Source organism: Arachis duranensis, chromosome 8 (genome assembly GCF_000817695.3).
Source record: "Arachis duranensis cultivar V14167 chromosome 8, aradu.V14167.gnm2.J7QH, whole genome shotgun sequence".
NCBI classification, from domain to species: Eukaryota; Viridiplantae; Streptophyta; class Magnoliopsida; order Fabales; family Fabaceae; genus Arachis; species Arachis duranensis.
In genome coordinates this window covers 2351856-2373656 of record NC_029779.3, presented here as the reverse complement: position 1 = coordinate 2373656, position 21801 = coordinate 2351856, and the positions used below count along the sequence as shown (strand labels likewise).

The window sequence follows — 21801 nt, the reverse complement described above, 5'->3', positions numbered from 1 at the left end:
AATGATGCTTTTGAAATTAGCATGCTATATGGATATTTACATTTTAATTTATATATATTTATAGATTTAATATTGTTGAAGTTTTTAATAATTAGATATTATGATTTTTTATTTAAAATAAGATAGTCAATCGTGATGTTTTCATGTCGGAATTTCTATAGAGTATTCGACTTCTAAATTACTTTTTCTTCCAACCACATCATTTGAGCAAAGAGATCGATCAATAGTTTAGGACTACTGTAAGAAAATCCCTGATGATAAAAATAAGACTCAATGCCAATATTGTTCGAAAGTGATCAAGTGTAAGAATAAAACAAGTATAATGAGATCATGTTTTTTTTAAATAAATTAAAAAAAATATTTCCACAAATCCGTTATTCCAACTTTAAATTCCCAGATACGCATTTTTTTGGGGGATTTAGGTCAAGTTCGCTGCACCCCGGCGAACATGTATCTTCATAAATTTCAGATTGGGTGAGAAAAAAAGTTAAAAAGTTAACCATTGTAACTATTATCATCGTCTCCAGGGTACATAGGAGTACACAAGAGTACACAGGAATAAGTCGTTTTTTTTTTTTGAAAATAGTGATTTTTTTAATTTATAATAAAAAATTCTTGTTAAATATGGTTTATTCTGGTGTATTTGTGTATTTCTAGAAATGATGATAATGGTTGCCATTGGCGCCGACGATATTGAAGAATTCATGCTTGTAGTTTGTGTACTCTGGAGACGATAATAATGGCTTAAAAATTTCAATTTCGTTCTCAACCGGGAGAATTTGGGTGAAGTTCGCTAGGAGTGCGGCTAACTCTATAAAATTATAGAAGTTCGTTGGGGGGTTGGGCGAACTCATCCTAAACAAAAAAAGCGCATTCCGAAAATAAAAAAAGGCGCATGCCAAAAATTAAAAATTAAAGTTAAAATAACGTGTTTTTGGAAATAATATTTTTTTATTTATTTCAGAAAAAAAAAACCATAAAATCACATTTAAAGATTTGCATAAGTAACTCTGGTTCAGATAGGTAGCGTTTGGTTACTGAGACATAGACACTGAGACATAGACACAGTGGTACACGGTGACACATGTCTGCTGTTTGGTTTGGTGAGACACAGATTTTCGAAGGACACGGGAGGACACGGATGGACACGGAGACACTAAATTTGTGTACCTCCAATTTGGTGAGACACTGAGACACAACTTGTGAGACACTAATTTTTTACTCTTTTACCCTTATTGAGTTTTTAAAATTTGTCTTCTTATCTTCCCAAATCTTTTTTTTTCTCTTTCTCTTTTAGATTCTACAACTAAATTTACTTTTCTATTTTTTTTCAAAAAAAATTTGTACATTTAATTTTTTTATTTATTTAAATTTTGATTAATCTTTGATAAATTCTGAACTTTAATTTTCTATTTTTTTTCAAGAATAATTATATATTTAATATTTAAATGATAATTTAAGATGGTATTAGAAGAAATAAAAAAATATTAGAAGAAAATAGAGGCAAACGATAGAAAGCTAGCACACGTCTAGTCCAAAAGTACAAATGGGTAGGTTTGATGTAGAATATGCTAGGAAAAAAATGATATTAATGTTTGCTCGCGAGAAACTTTCTTTTTTATTTGTAAAAAGTGAAAGTTTTAAGGAATATTCGGCAGCCTTGTAACCAGGATTCAATACTCTTTCATGTATTACATTGGCACGTGACATCTTGATGCTCTATGAAACAAAGAGGATTCAACTTCAAAAATACTTTTTCAAATGCGATGGAAGTATTTATCTTAAGACTGATAATTGGAGTTCGTATCAGAATATGGCGGATATGTGTTTGACTCCTCATTTAATTGATGTGGATTGAAAGTTGCAGAAGAAAATACTAAATTTTTGCCAAGTCGCCAACCACACTGGAGAGATTATGGCTTAAACAAGATTTTGAGTTTCACAGTTGATAATGTATTATCTAATGATGTAGGAGTTATGTATTTAAAAAGAAGGCTGATTTGTTGGAAGAGTTCAATTTTGAATGGAGAGCATCTTCATATGCGGTGCTGTGTGCATATTTTAAAGCTAATTGTGAAGGATGGACGGAAGGAGATTAATGATTCAGTTACCGAAAATCGAGATGCTGTGAAGTATGTTAGATCTTCAAATTCAAGATTAACTAGGTTGAAGGCATGCATTGCACAAGAGAATATTCCATATAAAAACCTTGTTTACCTAGATGTTAAAACGCGATGAAATTCTACATACTTGATGTTAGTAGCAGCATTAAAACATCAGAAGGCATTTGAACTATTAGAAATACAAGACAAAAAAATTTGTTGTAGAATTAAACAAGGGAAGAGGGGCATCTTCAATTTAAGATTGGGATTATGCGTGCCAAGTCCGTCTTACTATTTTTGGAGATATTTTATGATGCTATTTTTGTATTTTTGGATCCTCTTATGTCACCAATAATTTGTACATAAAAAATATATTTGTTCTTGAAAGGAGAATTTAACAATATCTTAATGATGATGATTTGAGCATAAGTCTTATGGCAAGTAAGATGGAAGCAAAACACAATAAGTATTGAAAAATATAAAAACTATTAACATGTTGTTAATTGCTGTAGTTCTAGATTCTTGTCATAAATTGAATTATGTTAAGTGGTGTCTAGTTAATTCTTTAAATGCAGAAGTGGGCAGTGAATTGAAGACAAAGTTATCTTTTTGTCTTCATTCACTTTATAATTTATATCAAGGTGCAGCTGAAGAAAATCAAGATGATATCCTCTTCCAACCGAGTACAAGTGATAAAACCAAAAACATTTATGATATGGGGTTGTATCACCAATCAACCGATCACAAATTTAATCTTAAATCTGAACTTGATCGTTATTTGAATGAAGATTGTGAGCTAGATAATAAGCCTTTGAATATTTTAGGGTGGTGAAAGGCTAACTTGAATCGATTTTCTGTCCTGACAAATATGCATATGGCACAGGACATATTGGCTACAATAGTTTCAACAGTAGCTTCTGAGTCTGTTTATAATATGGGAGGAAGAATCATTAATCAATATCGTAATTCATTGACTCCCAAAATGGTAGAAGTACTTATATGCACCAAAGATTGTCTTAATGAAGACTTTTTCTCTTCTCTTGCACCTGAGAATTTCAAAGAACTTGAAAAGGTTGAATAAGGTAAATTGAGTATTAAATGTCTCTTAAATATATCATATGATAATTTATTGATTCCAAATATCTATTTTATAGTTTTTCCCTGTTAGTTAGCTTGATATATATAGTGCTTTTGTGCAGATTTAATTTTATCAAAGGACATTACTTGTTCTATGGGTCTAAGGTTTAATTGCGCTTGAGGATGACTATAAAATCTAGATAATGATTGTTTATGTTTTCTTTAGTCATGTTCTAAACATTCTAGATATTAGACATAATGGATAGATGTTTCAAATAACTTGGTAGAATTTAACTATTTATTTTTGTTTTTATTTCAATTTTTTTATCCTGTTATTCGTTATATTCTAAAACTATTTGGTTTTTATTAAAAAATTAAAATCTTTTCGTTGCTGTATATTATTTAGAAATAAAAAATATAATTTTTAGATTAAAAAATTCAATTTGAAAAGAAGGTAAAAATTTGGCTTGGTGTGTAAAAATCGATTTTACTATGTAAAAGAAAATATTTTTTGTGTAAAAACCAATTTTTCAGTGTAAAAGTCGACATTTTAGTGTAAAAACTAATCTTTTGGTATAAAACCATATTTTTATTTTAAAATTAATTTTTACTTTTATGACCAGTTAAAACTAACTGAATTTTAAAGTTTTTAACTAGTTAATAATCAATTTTGTTATGTAAAATCAAATGAGAAAGTTTAAGGCGCCAACATGTAACACCCTACCATACAGAATTTTACGCTTAAGTCGTAAAGTAGAGGTGGTGTGATATTACGACCTCTAAAACAAAATATATACATAATAATATTGAAAAGAATACAATAAACGAGGAGTCTTGAAAAACGGGTAAAACAAATTCGCAAGACGAAAAGCGCAACACTCAGAAAATCGGGTTACTTGCGTGCGAAGAAATCTAAAATTCTTAAGTATAAATAAACAAAAAGTGGGAATAGAGGGCCAAAAGTACAAAATAACAAGTTCCTAACTCAGCCTGCGAAGCTAAGGCTGGCCGGAGGATATTTAGTTATTTACATACATATATACATACCCTAAAAAGAATCCAAAATACAAAGATAAACCCTAATTCTCCATAAACCTCTAAGAGGTACAAAATAAAGTAGTTGGTCGAAGAGTTAAGTACATATATAAACATAAACTATAAAACCCAGAAACTACTCTACTACAGAAGTCCAGACGCCTACCGAGGAGCCTCTCGACCTGCATCTGAAAAACAATACAGTATGGGGTGAGAACCAAAGGTTCTCAGTATGGTAAAGGTGCCACGCACATAAGATATAAAGTCCTGGGAATGTCAGAGTTAATCCTAGAATGCCGTCACTCAGATATAAGGTCCTAGGAATGCCAGAGGCAATCCTGGGTTTAAGCGGTGCGGGTTAGGCGGGCTTTTGCTATTTTTGCGTTGACCCGATTGAGAGTGATGCACTTTTCTGTTGGTGTTTCGTTTAACTTTTTTTTCAAGACTCCTCGTTAAACTATTATTTGTATATATCTATTTACGTATTTTGTTTTAGAGGTCGTGGCGCCTCACCACCTTTGATTTACGTCCTAGGCGTAAAGTTCTGTGTCGTAGAGTGTTACATATCTTACAGGTGTTTTAGATGGATCTAGATGGTGCTCCATTTCGAGAGTTTGGACTTTGGATCATAAGCCATGCTTGATGCTTCCAAATGTTATAATTGTTGCTGTCTTGCTGAAATAATCACTTAGCCTAAATTTGATTGTTGCTGAAAATCATCATTGAATTGAATTTTTTATTAATTGAACCTTGAATTTGTTGCTATCTTGCTGAATGATCTCTTAATTGATTTTTTTGTTGTTGAAAATTATCATTGAGTTGAATTTGTTACTAATTGAACCTTGAATTTGTTGCTGTATTGCTGAATAATCACTTAATTGATTTTTTTGTTACTAAAAATTATCACTAATTTGAATTTGTTACTAATTATCATCATGAAACCTTGAATTTATTGTTGTCTTATTGAAATAATCACTTAGCTCAATTTTTTTATTGCTGAAAATTATCATAGTTGAATTTGTTATTGAAAATTATCGATGAGATGAATTTGTTGCTATAGGAATAGATTTGGATTTGGTTAGTTTGTTAATCATCAATTTATTGATTTATTTTTCTTGTTCATTTAAATTGAGAAAGTATTTTGTACTAGTGACTAGTTTATTATCTATTTTTGTATTATTAGTTATGTCTAAGAATTGATATTTGATTGTTATTAAAATGTTTGTGAAGACATGGATTTTAATTTTTGATAATCAAGTGAACCAATGACCCATCGATTGAACCAGTGATTCGATTGTATGACCGAATTAATTACCGGTTCAGTTATGATAAATGTGCTTTATTTATTTTTGAGTAAACTACCATTTCTACCCATGAAAGAAAAGAAACTATAGTTGTACTCAGGAAAGATAGGTTTCGTATGACAAAATTAACCAAAACTAAAAAATCACCTAAAATTTTCAAATTACCCTTTTCCTAACCCTAATCTCAATACTTCTCTTCCAAATCTTCTTTTCATGGATTTCACCACCTCCTTCACCAACACCATCGTTGCTGCCGCCACCAACCGTCATCCTCACCTTCCTCCTTCTCCACTGTCACAACAACGACAACGATGATCGAGCATGGCAATAGCAAAGCAGCACCTGTTTCACTTGACCTTAGCTTCTTCTTCTTCTTCATCTTGTTCTGCAATCATTTTCTTTTTCAAATCGTGAGCTAGAGGGTTAGGATTTTTTAAAATCAGCCATGTCAAAATCCAAATCCACCACCTCTTGAGAAACTACAATCATCACCATTGTTCCATCATCAATCTTGGAGGTAGTAGTGATGACTATAAGTACAGATATTACAGTCACGCCGAAGAGAGATTACAGAGCAACAGCAGAGATAGAACACAAACTAGAAATTACAAAAAGATAGGGTAGTGAAGTCAGAGAAAAAAGTGGTCGTTGTTTGAGTGTTTTACAGAGAGAGAGAGAGAGAGAAAGAGAGAGAGAGAAGGATGGGGGAGAGAAAGAAACTTGGATGCGTCAGTAGCGAGAGAGAGACTCATAATAAATTGGGATGTCGAGTGAAGTTATGTAAGAATTTAGATGTCATAGACTCAAGAATGTTCTCACTCGCATAGAGCATACCATAGCTTTGGTGGTGGTAGTGGTAGTGGTGTTCTTGTGACAGTGAAGGAGGAGGAATGTGAGATTGATAATTAGTGACAACGGTGATGGTAGTAGTTTTGACAATAAAAATAAAGAAATTCATAAAAAAAAAGAAATGTTGAGATTTAAAAGAAGGATGATAAGATTAGGATTAGAAAAATGATAATTTAAAATTTTTAGATGATTTTTTAGTATGTGGATAATTTTATTGTATGAAATTCTTTTTTACGAGTATAACTATAATTTTTTTTTTCAAAAGTAAATTTGTTAGCGTTTAAAATTTTTGTGGGTAAAAATGATAGTTTTTTTATTTATTTTTTAAAAAAAAATCCTACACAGTACAATGTGGTTTGGTTTATGAATTAAAAAACAAAACAAAAAAATCAAAAACCCTCGTCTCCTAACGACACCCTGATCCCCAACCTGAAGTCACTCTCTCCCAAGTCTCCCAACTGAGCACAGCTTCACTCACTCTCAAGTCTCACCTCTCTACCTCACTCCGCCGTGCCCTGTGCCTCGACTGTGTGCCTGTCGTCCGAAGCTCTGCGTGCGGCCAACCCTCCTCGCCGGTTGCCTGCCTCTGCAACGGTGCTGCAACCCAAGGTACCCAGTCCGTCCCTGACTTTGCGTCTGCTTCTGCAGTGAGTGTAGGTGAGCTTTCAATTTTTTTCACTAAGCGAAATCATTTTAAGAAACATCCACCGTCATGTTTTTTTAAGGATATAAGTTTTTAATATCATATTTAATCCTTCTTTAGGACCTGAAGTTTTGTCTTACTTGATTCAAGAATATCACTTTTTTAGGCATAGCATTTGTTCTTGAGTAATTTTATATACTTGATTTGTTCAGTTTTAATGGAGGTTTGGATAATGGCGTTTAGGGGTTTTATGGCTTAAAGACAAGTTGAGACTAAATTAGGAAGTGAGGGTAGACAGTTGGGAGGAAGAAGAAGAAGAAGAAGAAATGCTGTTCATAATTGGATTAGGATTGGGAGATGAGAGAGACATAACGTTGAGGGGGTTGGAAGCAGTGAAGAGCTGCGAAAAGGTTTACATGGAATCCTACACTTCCCTCCTCTCATTTGGGCTCGACTCTCATGGCCTCTCCAACCTGGAAAAGCTGTATGGGAAAACTATAACTCTAGCAGACAGAGAGATGGTGGAAGAGAAAGCCCATCACATTCTTGAAGAAGCTCGCCACTCCCATGTCGCCTTCCTCGTTGTTGGGGACCCTTTTGGGGCCACAACCCACACTGACCTTGTTGTTAGAGCTAAGAAGATGGGGATTCATGTCCAGAGTGTGCACAATGCCTCTGTCATGAATGCTATTGGCATCTGCGGTCTCCAACTGTATCGCTATGGCGAAACTGTTTCCATTCCGTTCTTCACTGACTCTTGGAGGCCCGATAGCTTCTATGAAAAGATTCACAGTAATCGAACCATGGGACTCCACACACTTTGCTTGTTAGGTCTCACTCACTCGCTCACTCACTCACCTACTCTCTTACTTTCTCTGCTATTTCTCTGTGTTGACAAATTCTACTTCGGTTTTCAAATTCGATGGGTTCACTGCAGATATTCGTGTGAAGGAGCCCACCCTCGAATCTCTGGCAAGGTTGGGTTTGGTTTGGTTTGGTTTGGTTTACTCAACTTCTTCCTCTTGGTTTTATTCATTATTGATGCATTTTTTTTTTCAGAGGAAGAAAAACCTATGAACCCCCCAGATATATGACCATAAACACAGCCATTGAGCAGCTCTTGGAGGTTGTGCAAGAGCGCCAACAACCTGGTCAGTTCAATATTCTCCTCAATATGCTAAAATGTTTTTAATTGATTTTGATATGTTGTTACGTGCTGGTTAAGAACAAATCTTCTTTACTATCATAGTTGTAGAATTCCCTTTGATACCCTCATAAGAAATATTATTAACAAGCTAAATACAACTTATTCCCTCCCTTTGGCATGCAGCCTACACTGAAGATACCCAGTGTGTTGGGTTTGCTCGGCTAGGAAGTGACGATCAGATGATTATAGCTGGAACAATGAAGCAGCTGCAGATGGTTGATTTTGGAGCCCCTTTACACTGCCTTGTCATAACAGGCAATACCCATCCATTAGAGGAAGAAATGCTCGAGTTTTACAGATGTAGGACCTAGTTACCACTTACAAGGTTGCAGGAACATTTGAATTTTGCAAATTTTGAATTTTTGTTAGTGTGGAGTTTCTAGTTTCTACAGTCGAAGTTTATGTGGAATTTGAATTCATTACAGGCTAAAGAATTAGACACTTGGATTTTTGTTTTTTTCTCACTTTATGCTTTAGAATGAACGCATGGCTAAAGAATCAGAGATGGTTTAGTTGAATTGTTTTCAAGTCCAGCTGTCCAAGGTTTAAAAGCTGAATTGACTTGAGGTTATTCTACGGTTGTTACGGTAATTATGATATTTAAAAAAGTGTTGTTAAAGTTAAAGTAATTCTTTTTATTGTTAAACAATGTTTTTTTAATAAGTGTGACTTTAATGTCAACAACACTTGCATAGCTACTGTAATATAATCATATTAGAATTCACCTTTTTATATAGCATAAATCTCATATCAATATTGACAGATTGAAACTTTGTCATTGATCAATTTCCTATCGAAGAAATCAAATAGTTATTTCAATTTTTCTATCATTAGAATGCATTAGAATCAAAATTCATTTGAAACAAAAATGATTGCAGATTTCGTTGGTTTATCGAAATGTTGAAACTCACATACATTCAAGTCAAAATTAACTGATTACTGATCACACTTCAACGCTCAAGCATTAATTTATAAGCAAATGTAAGTATTTAACACAATAGGTCAGGTATAAATAGCTAGCTATAATCACATTGGAAAGAATAATAATGGAATCATATCCGCAAGATATGGACAATGTTAATATGCTTAAATACAGCTAAAGCTGGCCTAAATCTAACGGAAGGCACTCTTACCACACTTCCCTTGTAACCATGTCAGACGTATCTTATCACATTTTAAAGAAATGAAGGTCTCCCTTAAATTAGGGTCTTCAAAAAGGTCCAATGCAGAAAAGTAGAGAAGTTGATCAATGCCTTGTATCTCATCCAGAGCCCTAATACAGTTAGTTATGGAGAATTTATCATCATTTTCAGTTGGAACAATTGTCCTTAACCTTGAAGCAGCAACCATCTCTAGCAAGGCTTCTGCTATAACATCGCAGCTATCTTGATCCAGACTAGGAATTAGCGTCTGAGATGGACGTTTCTTCTTCCTATCTAACGAATTCTTTGTTACTTTCTCTGCAGTTGAGGTGTTACCTTGTAAGGACTTCATTGATGATGGGTTCCGATAATGTGAAACCCCAGCTTCCGGACATGAAATTGAGCTGGCAGCATCGATCCCAACAGACTTGTTGAACTCTTGGTAGTGACTAGATTGGGCATATTTCCCATCTGCAGCTGAATCTGTGAATATTGTGCAGAGTTGCTCGTATATTGGACAATCTTTCACTTTAACTGTTTCAGGCCTAGGTTGTTCCTGTAGACAAAACCTATAAAAATTTCATAATGAAAATAGAGATAGATAACACCAATGCTATTTTTAATAGACTATTTTACCCCAATGTCATCCCATAGTTCAAAGCCAATGCAACAGGAATCATCTATCACGTAGTCATTATTTTGATCATATGCAGATCTCAAATTGTAGAAGCGTGTCCGAAGAACATCTAGATGCTTCCTCAACTGATTATTATTGAAGTTGAGATCTGTTTGCTTATTAAATTCATCACGAATGTGATTCCATGTTTTCTTGTCAAAAACATTGTTTGGTCTATTCCCGAGTTGAATCTGCTCGACAACCAAATCTGCAAATATCTTGTCAAGAGATGCAGTCCATCTCGTCCTTGAACGCTCTTGCTTGGGTTGATTACCGACTTCAACGTCCATCTACACCTATTGAAATGTTCTTAAATCAACACTCAATTTAATAAAATTCTTATGGAAAACACCCTTTCTTGAAAGCTTGCACAAGTTTCAATGAACAATTTCATTGTTAGGCATAATCATCTTGGAAGAGCATTTTAATGAGAAATGTAACAAAAGTTTAATAAAAATGGAGTTGGCACTAAATGTTACTATGAATCTATGATCATTCTGTTTACTCCTACAAACACAAGCAAAAAAAAATGAATTAAAAAGTAGAACAGACCATGTGCAACAGAACCTAAAAAAATCGACTTGCACTTTGATAATTGCTTACATCTTTTTGAAATGAATGCCATGTATACTTTGATTTATAGAAAATTGTAATGATTTACAGCAAAAGCAAATCGAATAACGATAGATGAACCGGTGAATAAGGAAACCTTTTAACCTGAAATTGCTATTCTTGCCTATTAGATCAGAAACAGTGCAAAAACATATTCATGTTAACGTGAGTACGTGACAAATGCAAGCCTATAACCAACTAAAATGTTGTTCAAAAATAATGGAAGAAGAGCCGAATAATCCTAAATTATCAAGTAATGTTTGTAGTTAGGATCTCAATCATCAATCAATTTACGCGTGAGAGTAGGAAGAGAAGTATTGCAAGGCAGGAATATCAAACATAGTTGGAGGTTTGAGGCGAAAATGAATGATGAATGAAAGTGAAACCTGCGGGGGCTAGCGATTCAAATTCCAAAACCAGAATAATCGAAGAGGAAGAGCAGCGAAGTGAGATTGGGTTTACCTTTGGAATTTGGCGGTGTGGGAGTGAGAGGGTTGCATAAGGAGTGGAATTGCTGAATTGCAGTAAGCAACCATGTATCGAAACACGCAAAATCACACGCTCAGGGGTTCTCTGTGCTCCTCTCTCCTTCCATTCCTACTCACACTTACCAAAAATTTTATCAGTTATCTCACGGGACTTAATTTTGATTAAAGTGTAAATTTTTATCATATATTATATTAGTGGAATAAAAAAAATATAAAAAATATTAAAGAGTTAGAAATTATATTTTATCTTTTTAATCGAAAAAAAATTTAAAGGTTCATTTTTACTACTTATTTTTTTTTTGTTTGGGCTTAAGACCACTAAAAAAACAAATTGAAAAGACCCTTTCTGATTTTACAACAACGTTGAAGCCATGCTCTAAACAAAGATGATGAAACGGTTGACGACCCATGGTGACCTCTCTTTCATGGTATTTGAAGCCATTTTCACAGCTCATGGGAATGCTTTGGAACCTCAATTGCGATCATGGACGTTCAGTGATGATTCGTCTTTGCTTCCCCTTTGTCGTAGCTCGGAACGGTTCTTCTAAACTCATCGCCTTGTGTTGTGGACCTGCCCCTTAAATCCAAGGCAAAGAGAGCAATTTCGAGGACGGATATCCCTGCTTCTCCAATTTCTAATGCGAGCTGGCCTGCATCTTGTCTCTAATTCTCCATGTGGATCTGTTGCTCCTTCTTTGTTCTATTTTCCTTAATTTGATATCTCGCGGAGCTTTCTTGAATGGTTAAGGTTGGGTGGTTGAAACCAATGTTGATTGTGCATCCCAAGAAGGTTTATGAGCTTCTACCCCGAAGTCCCAATGTAAGCTGCTTTCCTTGATTTGTTTGATGCTCAACTTTGGTTGGAGCCTGTGCCCAACCTGCAAATGGATTTGATCCAATCCTGCTCGCTAGACAAGCCTCCTTCTCAAGTATGTCTTGTAACGGATTAGGAGGGTTCCCTGGTCAATTCTTATCCAGCTTTCGCTCAGCTTCTATTACTGCCGCCATGTGTGCCAATTGGTTCCCCTCCCTGGAGTCCAGGTAAGTCCACCATTCTCCACTTCTTTCATCCAATCTAGAATATGTCTTAGAATGGTTCTGCTTCACCTTCTATATTGTTTGATTTGAGTGCTTGTACCATGAGAAGACTATCCGATTCAATTAAAATTTTATTTAAGCTAAGGTTTTTGGCTAAGATTACTGTATTTCTAATCGATGTTGCCTCTACTGTTAAGGATGAGCTTGCCATGATTCTGTTCGTAGCATTGATGAAGGCCAAAGGTGGGTTCGGAATTCACAAAATAGAATTTCTTCGTTGCAAGTATAGTTCCAAACCAACAATTGACCCTCAATCAAAGTTTAATTCAAAGAATTGTTACAATTCAAATCAAATTATCTAGGAGTTTTAAATCCCGGGTCATTCTCTCTAGGAATTGCAATAGAGTACTCCATTATTGGCTATGAAGAGAATGGGGTTTGATAGCAAGAAGCAAGTAATATAAATAGCAAGAAATTAAAGAAACAAACAATAACTAAATATCAAGAGGAATCAAACTCAAGGCAATTAATCAAGAGAAAGGAAAATTCAAATGCTAAGAAACCTATTGGTAAGGATTGAGAGTTAAGGTTACCTATCCTAGCCATTGACCACAAACAGATGATGATTATGAAGAGTTAATCCTACTTAGTCAACCCTGACATCGAGGATAAGTCAAATAGGCATAATTGATCTCAATCCACAAGTCTAGCCTACTCACCAATTAGCTTAGTCAAAGACTAGCATTAGTGGAAACCAAATCAACTAACTACCCTAATATATCAATCAAGAATGGACATCAATGACTCAAGATCACCAAAGTCTTCAATTTCAATCCAAGAGTGTGAAAAATTACACTAAAACTAACCCAAGCATTTTATCAAACACTTGATGTGCATGAAAATAAAAACATGTTAAATTGCAATAAAAATAAAATCTAAAGCTACCAAATGCAACAAATTAATAATAACAACTCAATTAAACATCAATAAACATGAAAACATCAAATTACATTAATGGAAATTAAAATCAACAAAGAGTTCATAAATATTTTTTTTTGGTTGCCCACGGTATCCCCCAACCTGACAGCTCAAAGACTAATCCATCGTAGATCTGAACTTCATTTAAGGGTCTGCTGTTAGCCAATGAATTGCTGCATGCACAAGGTGGGATTCGAACCCCCGACACTTGCTTAAGCAGACGAGTGAGCTGACCACTCGACCAACTCAAGTTGGTTAAGAGTTCATTAAGAGTTCATAAATATTAAAGTGATCAAAATAAGAAATTAACAAGAATAACTAAGAAAATTAAAGGAATAGAACAAGAAAAAGTAAAGGAAACTAGATTAAGACAAGAAATAAAACCGAAATATAAGAGAAATTAACCTAATTCTAGAGAGAATGGAAAGATTCTCTCTCTAGAATATAACCTAAAGCATGATTCTATCTAAACCTAATTACTCTCGCCTTGGTCCTTCTTGAATTCGGCCTCAAATAACTTCAAAAATGAGTTGGATTGGGCTCTGGAAGCCCACAATTCCCCCAGTGTATTGCATTAAATGAAGTCACGTGTTGAGTGTCACGCGTACACATTGCTTGATGAAGTCTCTGGTCACGTGTAAGCGTGGGTTACGCGTACGCGGGATTGGGCAGATTTCCAAACTTCATTTCTTCATGAATTCTCCACTTTTACATGTTTTTTCTTCATTCCTTCATTCCAATCTTTGTCTTCTAAACCTGATATCACTCATCAAACACATCAAGGTATTGAATTGGATTAAAGTGAATAAAATTTAGCAATTATAAGGCCTAAAAAGCATATTTTTACTATTAAGCACAAATTAGGAGGAATTGACAAAATCATGCTAATTTGGTGAATAAATATGAAAAAAGTCAATAAAATCCACTCAATTAAAGCAAATAAATACCATAAAATATAGATTCATTATATTCCCACACTTAAACAATAGCATGTCCTGATGCTAAACTCAAGAAAAAAACAAAAAAAGGTATTACATTTATTCAAAATAGTAAACTACCTCTATGCAAATTACCTAAATACATGCAACTACTTAGTCAGAATAAATCAATTTTCAAAAATACATATATGAACACAAGGGATAAGGCAATAATAATCAAATCAAATCCACAATTGAATTGAGTTTTACAAAAAAATTTACAAACTTGCAAGATAAGTAATAATAATAGATGGAAGCATAGAATTGAGCAATCGAACCCCTCACTGGATGTGTATACGCTCTAATCGCTCAAGTGTTTAGGGTTGATCCACTCAATTCTCCTCTAATCATGCTTTCGAAGATTTTCTTTTCATCTAACAATTGACATTTATTTAATGCATTCATACAAATATCACGAGGACTTTTCGTAGATTGTAATGGGGCTAGGGTCAAGGTAAGGTTATATATATGGTCAAGTGAGTTTGAAATTTGAATCTTTGATTAACTTAAACTCTCACCTAACACATAACAACTTATACAATTCAAATGCAAACCTAACTACCAATTCTTCACTTTTTCACACACTCATGCATTCTTTCAATTCATGTCCCATATGCATTATTTTTATTTCTCAAACTTTGGGGTTAACATTTGTCCCCTTTTTATTGCTTTTTTTCTTTTTTTTTCTCTCTTTTTTTTATTTTTTTAAGCATAATATATACAAGATAGACTAATGCATAGGGTTCAACATTTAATGCATGAGTATGTACCCAATTCCCAAGATTTTAATGAAAATACAAAAATACACTTTTATCTCTACCAGTATTTCCAAACTTCTCCACACTTAGATGATACACACTCTTACTAGTCTAAGCTAATCAAAGATCTAAATGAAGGACATTTATTGTTTTTCACTTAAGGGTAGTGATGTGTTAAAATTAAGAACAAAAGAAAATTTAAATAGGCATAAAATTAGTTAACAAAGATGGATAAAAGGGTAAGGCCATTTTGGTAAGTGATATCAAATGAAATAAAGGCCTCAATCATATAAGTGCATTCATACAATAGACATAAAGAATTAAACCAATCCAAGATTATAATCATAGGAAGAGAATAACACACACAAGAATGAAAATAGTGGCTATATGATGCAACCACACAATTAGGCTCAAAACTCACATGCTTTTGTGTTCTTAGCTCAAAAACATGTTTCACAATATATTTCAAGCAAGTTTCAATGAAATATATATCAACTCAAATCAATTAGGATATCTATGCCCTATTAAGAATGTTTTTCTTAGAAAATTTCATTATTTTAACTAAGCTTATTATATATGTATATATGAAAAGAAATGCAAAAAACTAGGAAAAATGCAAATAGATCTCAAAAAATATATACAAACTAAGAAAGAAAATGCAATTAAGAATTCAAAGAGAATGTAAAAGTGTTTGGGATTAGAACTTTTCACCCAAGATTGTCGATCGGTTGGATGACCTCCCCACATTTAAAAGTTTGCACCGTCCTTGGTGCATCGAAAGATGAGCAAGGGGGTATGGTGACTATACGGATTGCCACCTTCAACTGGTGGATCAACCGGCTGCTGCGTGTTCTTCTTCCTGTTTTCTTTGTTGCCTATGGTGAATCATCCAAATAAAATATAAAACTTGCACATCAAGCAATGACACACCTTAAAGTTTATTTGCAATACCTAATTGACATGAAGTGGTAAACATAGCAAGCATAGTCCACAAAGCTTAAAAAACACAAAAAATGTCACTAGGTAAGCTTATGATCCGATTTCATGATTTCTTAATTTCAATGCTACTAGGTGACTTAAATAAAAATCAATCTTAAACAAGCATCACCTAACAAAAAATGCATCAACTACATACAATTTCCTAATAATAGATAGTGAATTCAAATTACATGGTGGCTAGCTACAACATGCAATTTAGAAATCCAACAAGATTTATGAAGTCAATGTCATAAGTACTTGGTATGCACAAAATTAACCATGAAGAATTCAATGCCAAGCAACAAAGTATATCCTCAATAAAGATAGCCAACAATAAATAGCAACAATAATGCAGTAGCAATGTCTCAACAGAATTAGCAAATCAAATCAATAAAGCAATACTTATCACTAAAATAGAAAATTAAACCAACTAACTAACTAAAGGAGAGTATGGTAGGTGGTGAAGGATAATGACGGATGATGGTTGAAGGAAAGAAAGAAAGGAAGGGAAGAGAAAAGAAGAATAGAAATAGAGAGAAGAGAAGAAAAGAAGTATGTGAAACAGGGGAGGGTCACGCGTACACGTGAGTCACACGTACTTGGGACTCGAGGAAAATGGAGAGCGATGCATACGCGTCTGGCAGGCGTACGCGTGATAGGGAGAGAATGGAAGGCACGCACGCGTACGCGTGATAGGCATGTTTGAAAAAAAATGTATGTACGCACTTATGTGTGCGAATGCTCCGGGTAGGGACGTAAATTGAAAGTGTTCCTACATACAGGTGTGTGCGTACGCACAAAAAGGCAAAAAAATTTTTAACATAAAATGGATCATGTGGGCGTGCGCACATGGGTAAAATAGAAATGTTGGATTTGGAATAGATTTTTTGATGAGGCTAAACTCACAAGGATTAGAACTAGAGTTCTACTTCGCTCTTCCTAAGAGAGAAAGCTGCTATCCTGAGAGAGAAAGGTCCTATCCTTAGTTATTAATATCTTAAAATTCGATTTTGTAGCTCCACGTGTCATATCCTTCTTCATGAAGGTTTTGTTTGTTTTTTTCTATTGGCGTTGAAAAGTCATCAAATGTGATGAAACTATGAAAGATAGAAGTCTCCAAAGTCTTACCAGCCAAAGTCTTACCACATGCTGGTCATTGATGAAAGTTTCAATACCTAATTAAAGTACCTGTTAATTCAAAAAAATAATAAATATAAATTCAAAGCATCAAACAAGTGTGTTTAAAATTTGGCTAATATGTTCTAAAAATCTACTCTGTAACATATCATTGATGTAAATTTTACCTATAAAAAGAAATAATTCATTAATCAGAAAGGCAAAATCTTTTTAAGTAAAAGAACCTAATTCATCCAATCCCTCTTTTTTATTACCTATTTTCTATGCATTACAAATTTTTTATTTGTCCAAGCATCACTATTATCACACACAATTACTTCATTATCATTCAGACAGTCACAACATATATTGAGTATACATAAAAGATTATCTTTGATTTTGAATATGTGGTTGCTGTCTTTCAAGGTTGGTTTGTCATCAAAAGTTTTACATGAATGAATCATGGAGCTGCCGTTCCTCTCTCCTTCTCCCCCCTTGACTGAAGTCTCCATTCGTTCTCATTATCAAATTCTCCCTCCCCAAGTTATTAGTAAATATGTGATTTAAACAAAAAATAAGATATCACATGTCCTTTGATATTTATTTATTTTTTTACTTGAGCCAAGTAAGCATGATTAAAATAGAACAAGCTCACTGCAATAGTCCAAAACAACAATGCATTACATTTTTTTTTATTTATTTATTTTTTTGTAAAAACCATGAATGGCTAGAAATCACCTATCTTCAAGGATTATGTCAGAAACTTTAACAAGGATAACTTATCAAAAATCTAACTACAATATCCAAAGTATAAAAACCTAAATTAATCTGAATATGTAATATGTAATGTATTTTTTGGTGTCCGAGAATAAAAGGAAAAAAAAGAAACAAAAAAATAAAGAATAAGCACTCTCTAAATGACATTAAGTACATCACAACGCAGTAACAGAATGTAATATGTTTTTTTTAAGCAACAAGTTCAACACAACATGGTGGAGCAAAAAAAAATGTAATATGTAAATAACATTACTGAATCTATTGAAGTAAGAACCATTAGATTGAAAACATAAATTTAAAAGTACATGCAAACAAAGTGTTGTAATGCTGCAGTTCAAGAAAGAAAACATAAATTTATAACAATCCCATCAACAATCCAGCATTTCAGCATACATAGCAATTCCATCCATCAACAATAACATAAGTCTCAACGAAAATATAAATCTAATGACACAGAACATAACATAGCTATTCATAAGGTGGCTTTGAGAAGAGGATGGTGGGTGGGCGGCGACGCTGTCCAGGCGAAGGTGGCGATGCTCGAGATGGAGAGACTCGACGGTCGAGACTGCTGGGTCGTCTGGATCTGAGTTTGTTGCATCTCTCCCAGCAGGGAGTTTAGTTAAGAACTTAAGATGCAGAATCACTGGTGGGTAGATTTTAAGGTAGCTTATGTCTCAAGTGGATTGGATTTCGATGCATGTTATGATTTTTTCGTTTTGGGTCAGCTTTATTGGCACCAAGTCCCAAAAAAAAATTAAAGTTATATTAAATTTTTAAATTAAGATTTAATATTTAAAATAAAATATTATTATACCTTGCATTTCAAATGTTACATTATTCATTTTGATTATTAAATTTTGACAACTTTAAATAAAATAATTTCTTTTAATTTTAAATTTTAAATATGATGTTAAATTTTTTTAATTTATTTAAATGAATCTAAATTCAAACTAACAAATTTTAAATTTTTACATTTATTTTTAGAGTTGTATCTATTAATTTAAATTACATAGTATTTAATTCTATATTATAATTTAATATATCTTAAATAATACAAAAATATTTGGTAGTAATTTTTTAATTTTTACTTTGATGCTTTATTTTGTTAGACATTATCAGTATAAACTTTTTTCTTATGTTTGCCATTATCAGTTTTGTTTTTAAGCGATTTTTTTCTTAAGCTCAACATGCTATTTATAAGTTTTACTATTTGTATTATAAATTTATCCTTTAAAGTATCTTTGGATAATTGTATTATCCAAACTCAAGGATTTAATATTCACATTAAATAATTAGTTAAGAAAAATAATTTAATTATGATATATGTAGATTAATAATTCAAACAACATTAAACCATTATTATATTTGACCTCAACGTTTAAATTAGCATCTTTTATAATTCACTAATATTTATAGTATCAATAGAATATAGGTGATGAATTGCATATAAAAAAAATAAAAGAATCACCATATAGAAAATAGTACTTATAGTAGTTAACTTACTCATATAAATTTTAAAATTTGTCAATTGAGACGTAAGATTTATAATGAACATAAATGTTGCCTTAATTGACCTCAATGTTTAAATCAACATTTTTTTAAAGTGTAGTAATATTCATTATATATATAGAATACAAGTGATGAATCGCATATAAAAAAATAAAAGAATCGTTATGTAATTAGTATTTACAGTAATTTAATTTACTCATGTAAATTTTAGAATTCATCAATTAAGACGTATGGTAGTTGTTTTTAAATATTTTTTTTCTTAAACTCCACATGGTGTTCACAAGCTATATTATTTTTATTGTAAATTTATCTTTTAAAGTTATTTTTGAATAATTTAGCCTTTACCTCTAAAATTTAATATTTTAAATTTTGAATTCAGACAGTAAAATGTTCACATTTAATAATTGATTAAGAAAAATAATTTAATCAATTAGGATATATGTAGATTTAATAATTCAAACAACATTAAGCCACTATTATATTTAACTTCAACGTTTAAATTTGTATTTCTTTATACTTTACCAATATTCATAGTATTTATAAATTGTAGGTGATAAATTGCGTATCAAGATATAAAAAAGTTATTGTGCGATTAGTATTTATGATAGTTTACTCATGTAAATTTTAGGGTTCACTAATTAAGACGGTTTATAATGAACATAAGTGTTAGATTGATTGACCTTCATCTTTAAATTAAAATTTTTTAAGAGTGTACCAATATTCATGATATATATAGAATATAGATTATGAACCGCATATAAAGAAATAAAAGACTCGTTATCTGATTAATGTTTACGGTTATTAACTTACTCATATAAAATGAATATAACTGATAAGTTAATTGATCTTAATATTTAAATTAGCATTTTTTTAGAGTGCACTAATATTCATATAGAATATAAGTAATGAATCACATATTAAAAAATTAAAAAAATTGTTATATGATTAATGTTTACTATGGTTAGCTTAATCATATCAAGTTTAGAATTCACCAATTAAAATGTAAAATTTAAAATAAAAATTAAAATAATTGACCTCAATTCAAATATAAAAACAATATAAGTTAATAAATATTTTTTTTAGTAGAAAAGTAATAGTAAAAATTATTAATTAAATTAATTAGATAATAAAAAATACAAATACAAGTCTAGAACTAGAACAAAACAGAATTTTGCCCTAGCGTCCCCCATTCTCAGTTTCTCACTACTCAATTTGTATCATTTATTCTTTTAATTGTTTTTGGTTTGGGTCAACTTTTATTGAACAGCGAAGGACAATAAGCCCAAAAATACATTATTGGGCCTAGATAATGAACCCAGATTCGTGAACCACAAAAGCCATATGCAATTAGCGCCAAGCCGCCGACTCCATAGATCTCGCATACATTGATTTGATAAATCACTATTATGAAAGTTGTTAAAATTAGGGGCGTTCGCGGTGCGATCTGGTTCGGTTTCAAGAAAAAAGTCATCTGATTCGAACACTTAATTTATGTGCAGTGCGGTTTGGATTGGATGAACTTTTTTTGAAAATCCGATCCGATCCGATCCGATTACAAGCAGTTTAGATCGGTTTGGACTTGCGATTTTTTAAATAAAAAAATTAAATACATATAACAAATCTTAACATCAAATTTTTAAATAATCAACAATGACATAACAACTCTTAACATATCTTAAAAAGCCAATGATAACATAACAATAGAAATAAAATTATAGGTTAGTTAAAATAAATAAATAAATAATATTTCAGTAGTGCTACGTTACCAACTTTTTATCTGCCAAAATCTGCCAACTTGAGTTGGGCTGGACATGAAGCCCATCTACTAAATAAAGCCACATCTAAGTTAATCATGGTTTAATTCTAATTTATCACGTGTTGGTAATAATTGGCAGACTCTCTCTTAGTAACGTATACTTTTTCATAATATTTTAAACATAAAATATTTATTAAATAATAATAATACATGAATAATAGAAAAATGTATAACAAATTGAACATGTTATAAATATAATTGTAAATATATAATAAAATAATAATATTATAGCACATTGTGCGGTTTGGATTGGATTGGATCGGATAAAAAGTAGATCCGAAATCCGATCAATCCATCGGTTTGCAAAAAATAGAATCCAATCAAATCCGAATTAGTGCGGTTTTAATCAGTTTTCGGTTTGAATTGAATTAGATGAGCAGTTTAATTTGGATCGATTTGGATTTGAACACCCTAGTTAAAATGGATATGTTATCCTTTTTCATGCTACAGATCTGACTTCTGTGATGCTTTACTTTTTTCAAAAGGAAAAGGATTGATGATGAGTACAATAGGAACAACTCAACAACACTAATTTATAATGTGGAATTGAAAATTGACACGAACCCCTCCCCCTAAGAATAGTTCTTGCGGTATCCACAAGGCAAATATGAGATTAACGTGAAGACCACCACTCATCAAAACTACAAATAGAAAGTGCAAAAAATGCCATAAGATAAGTAGCAACACGGGAAACAAGTATGTCCTAATACTAGTGT

General features: G+C 32.5%; 2 protein-coding genes across 6 annotated transcripts; one reads left to right on the top strand and one right to left on the bottom strand.

The window, feature by feature from the left end:
- The first annotated feature begins 6750 nt into the window (after positions 1-6750).
- Positions 6751-8842, top strand: LOC107460175 (probable diphthine methyl ester synthase). 5 transcript variants are annotated; one of them, XM_016078510.3, is made up of 5 exons: positions 6751-6976; positions 7254-7841; positions 7948-7987; positions 8070-8161; positions 8341-8842. In XM_016078510.3, exons 2-5 carry the CDS (start codon positions 7337-7339, stop codon positions 8526-8528), a joined length of 825 nt encoding a protein of 274 aa, XP_015933996.1. In that variant the 5' UTR covers positions 6751-6976; positions 7254-7336; the 3' UTR covers positions 8529-8842. The 5 variants fall into 5 exon arrangements, with proteins under 5 accessions (XP_015933996.1, XP_020984167.1, XP_052108538.1 ...); XM_021128508.2 differs by having other exon boundaries at positions 7223-7841; XM_052252578.1 differs by having other exon boundaries at positions 6751-7020.
- Positions 8843-9165: 323 nt separating this feature from the next.
- Positions 9166-11277, bottom strand: LOC107460180 (L10-interacting MYB domain-containing protein). The gene is made up of 3 exons (XM_016078515.3): positions 11110-11277; positions 9996-10331; positions 9166-9915 (listed from the first exon to the last, which is right to left on the bottom strand). Exons 2-3 carry the CDS (start codon positions 10323-10325, stop codon positions 9331-9333), a joined length of 915 nt encoding a protein of 304 aa, XP_015934001.1. The 5' UTR covers positions 10326-10331; positions 11110-11277; the 3' UTR covers positions 9166-9330.
- Positions 11278-21801: the final 10524 nt, after the last annotated feature.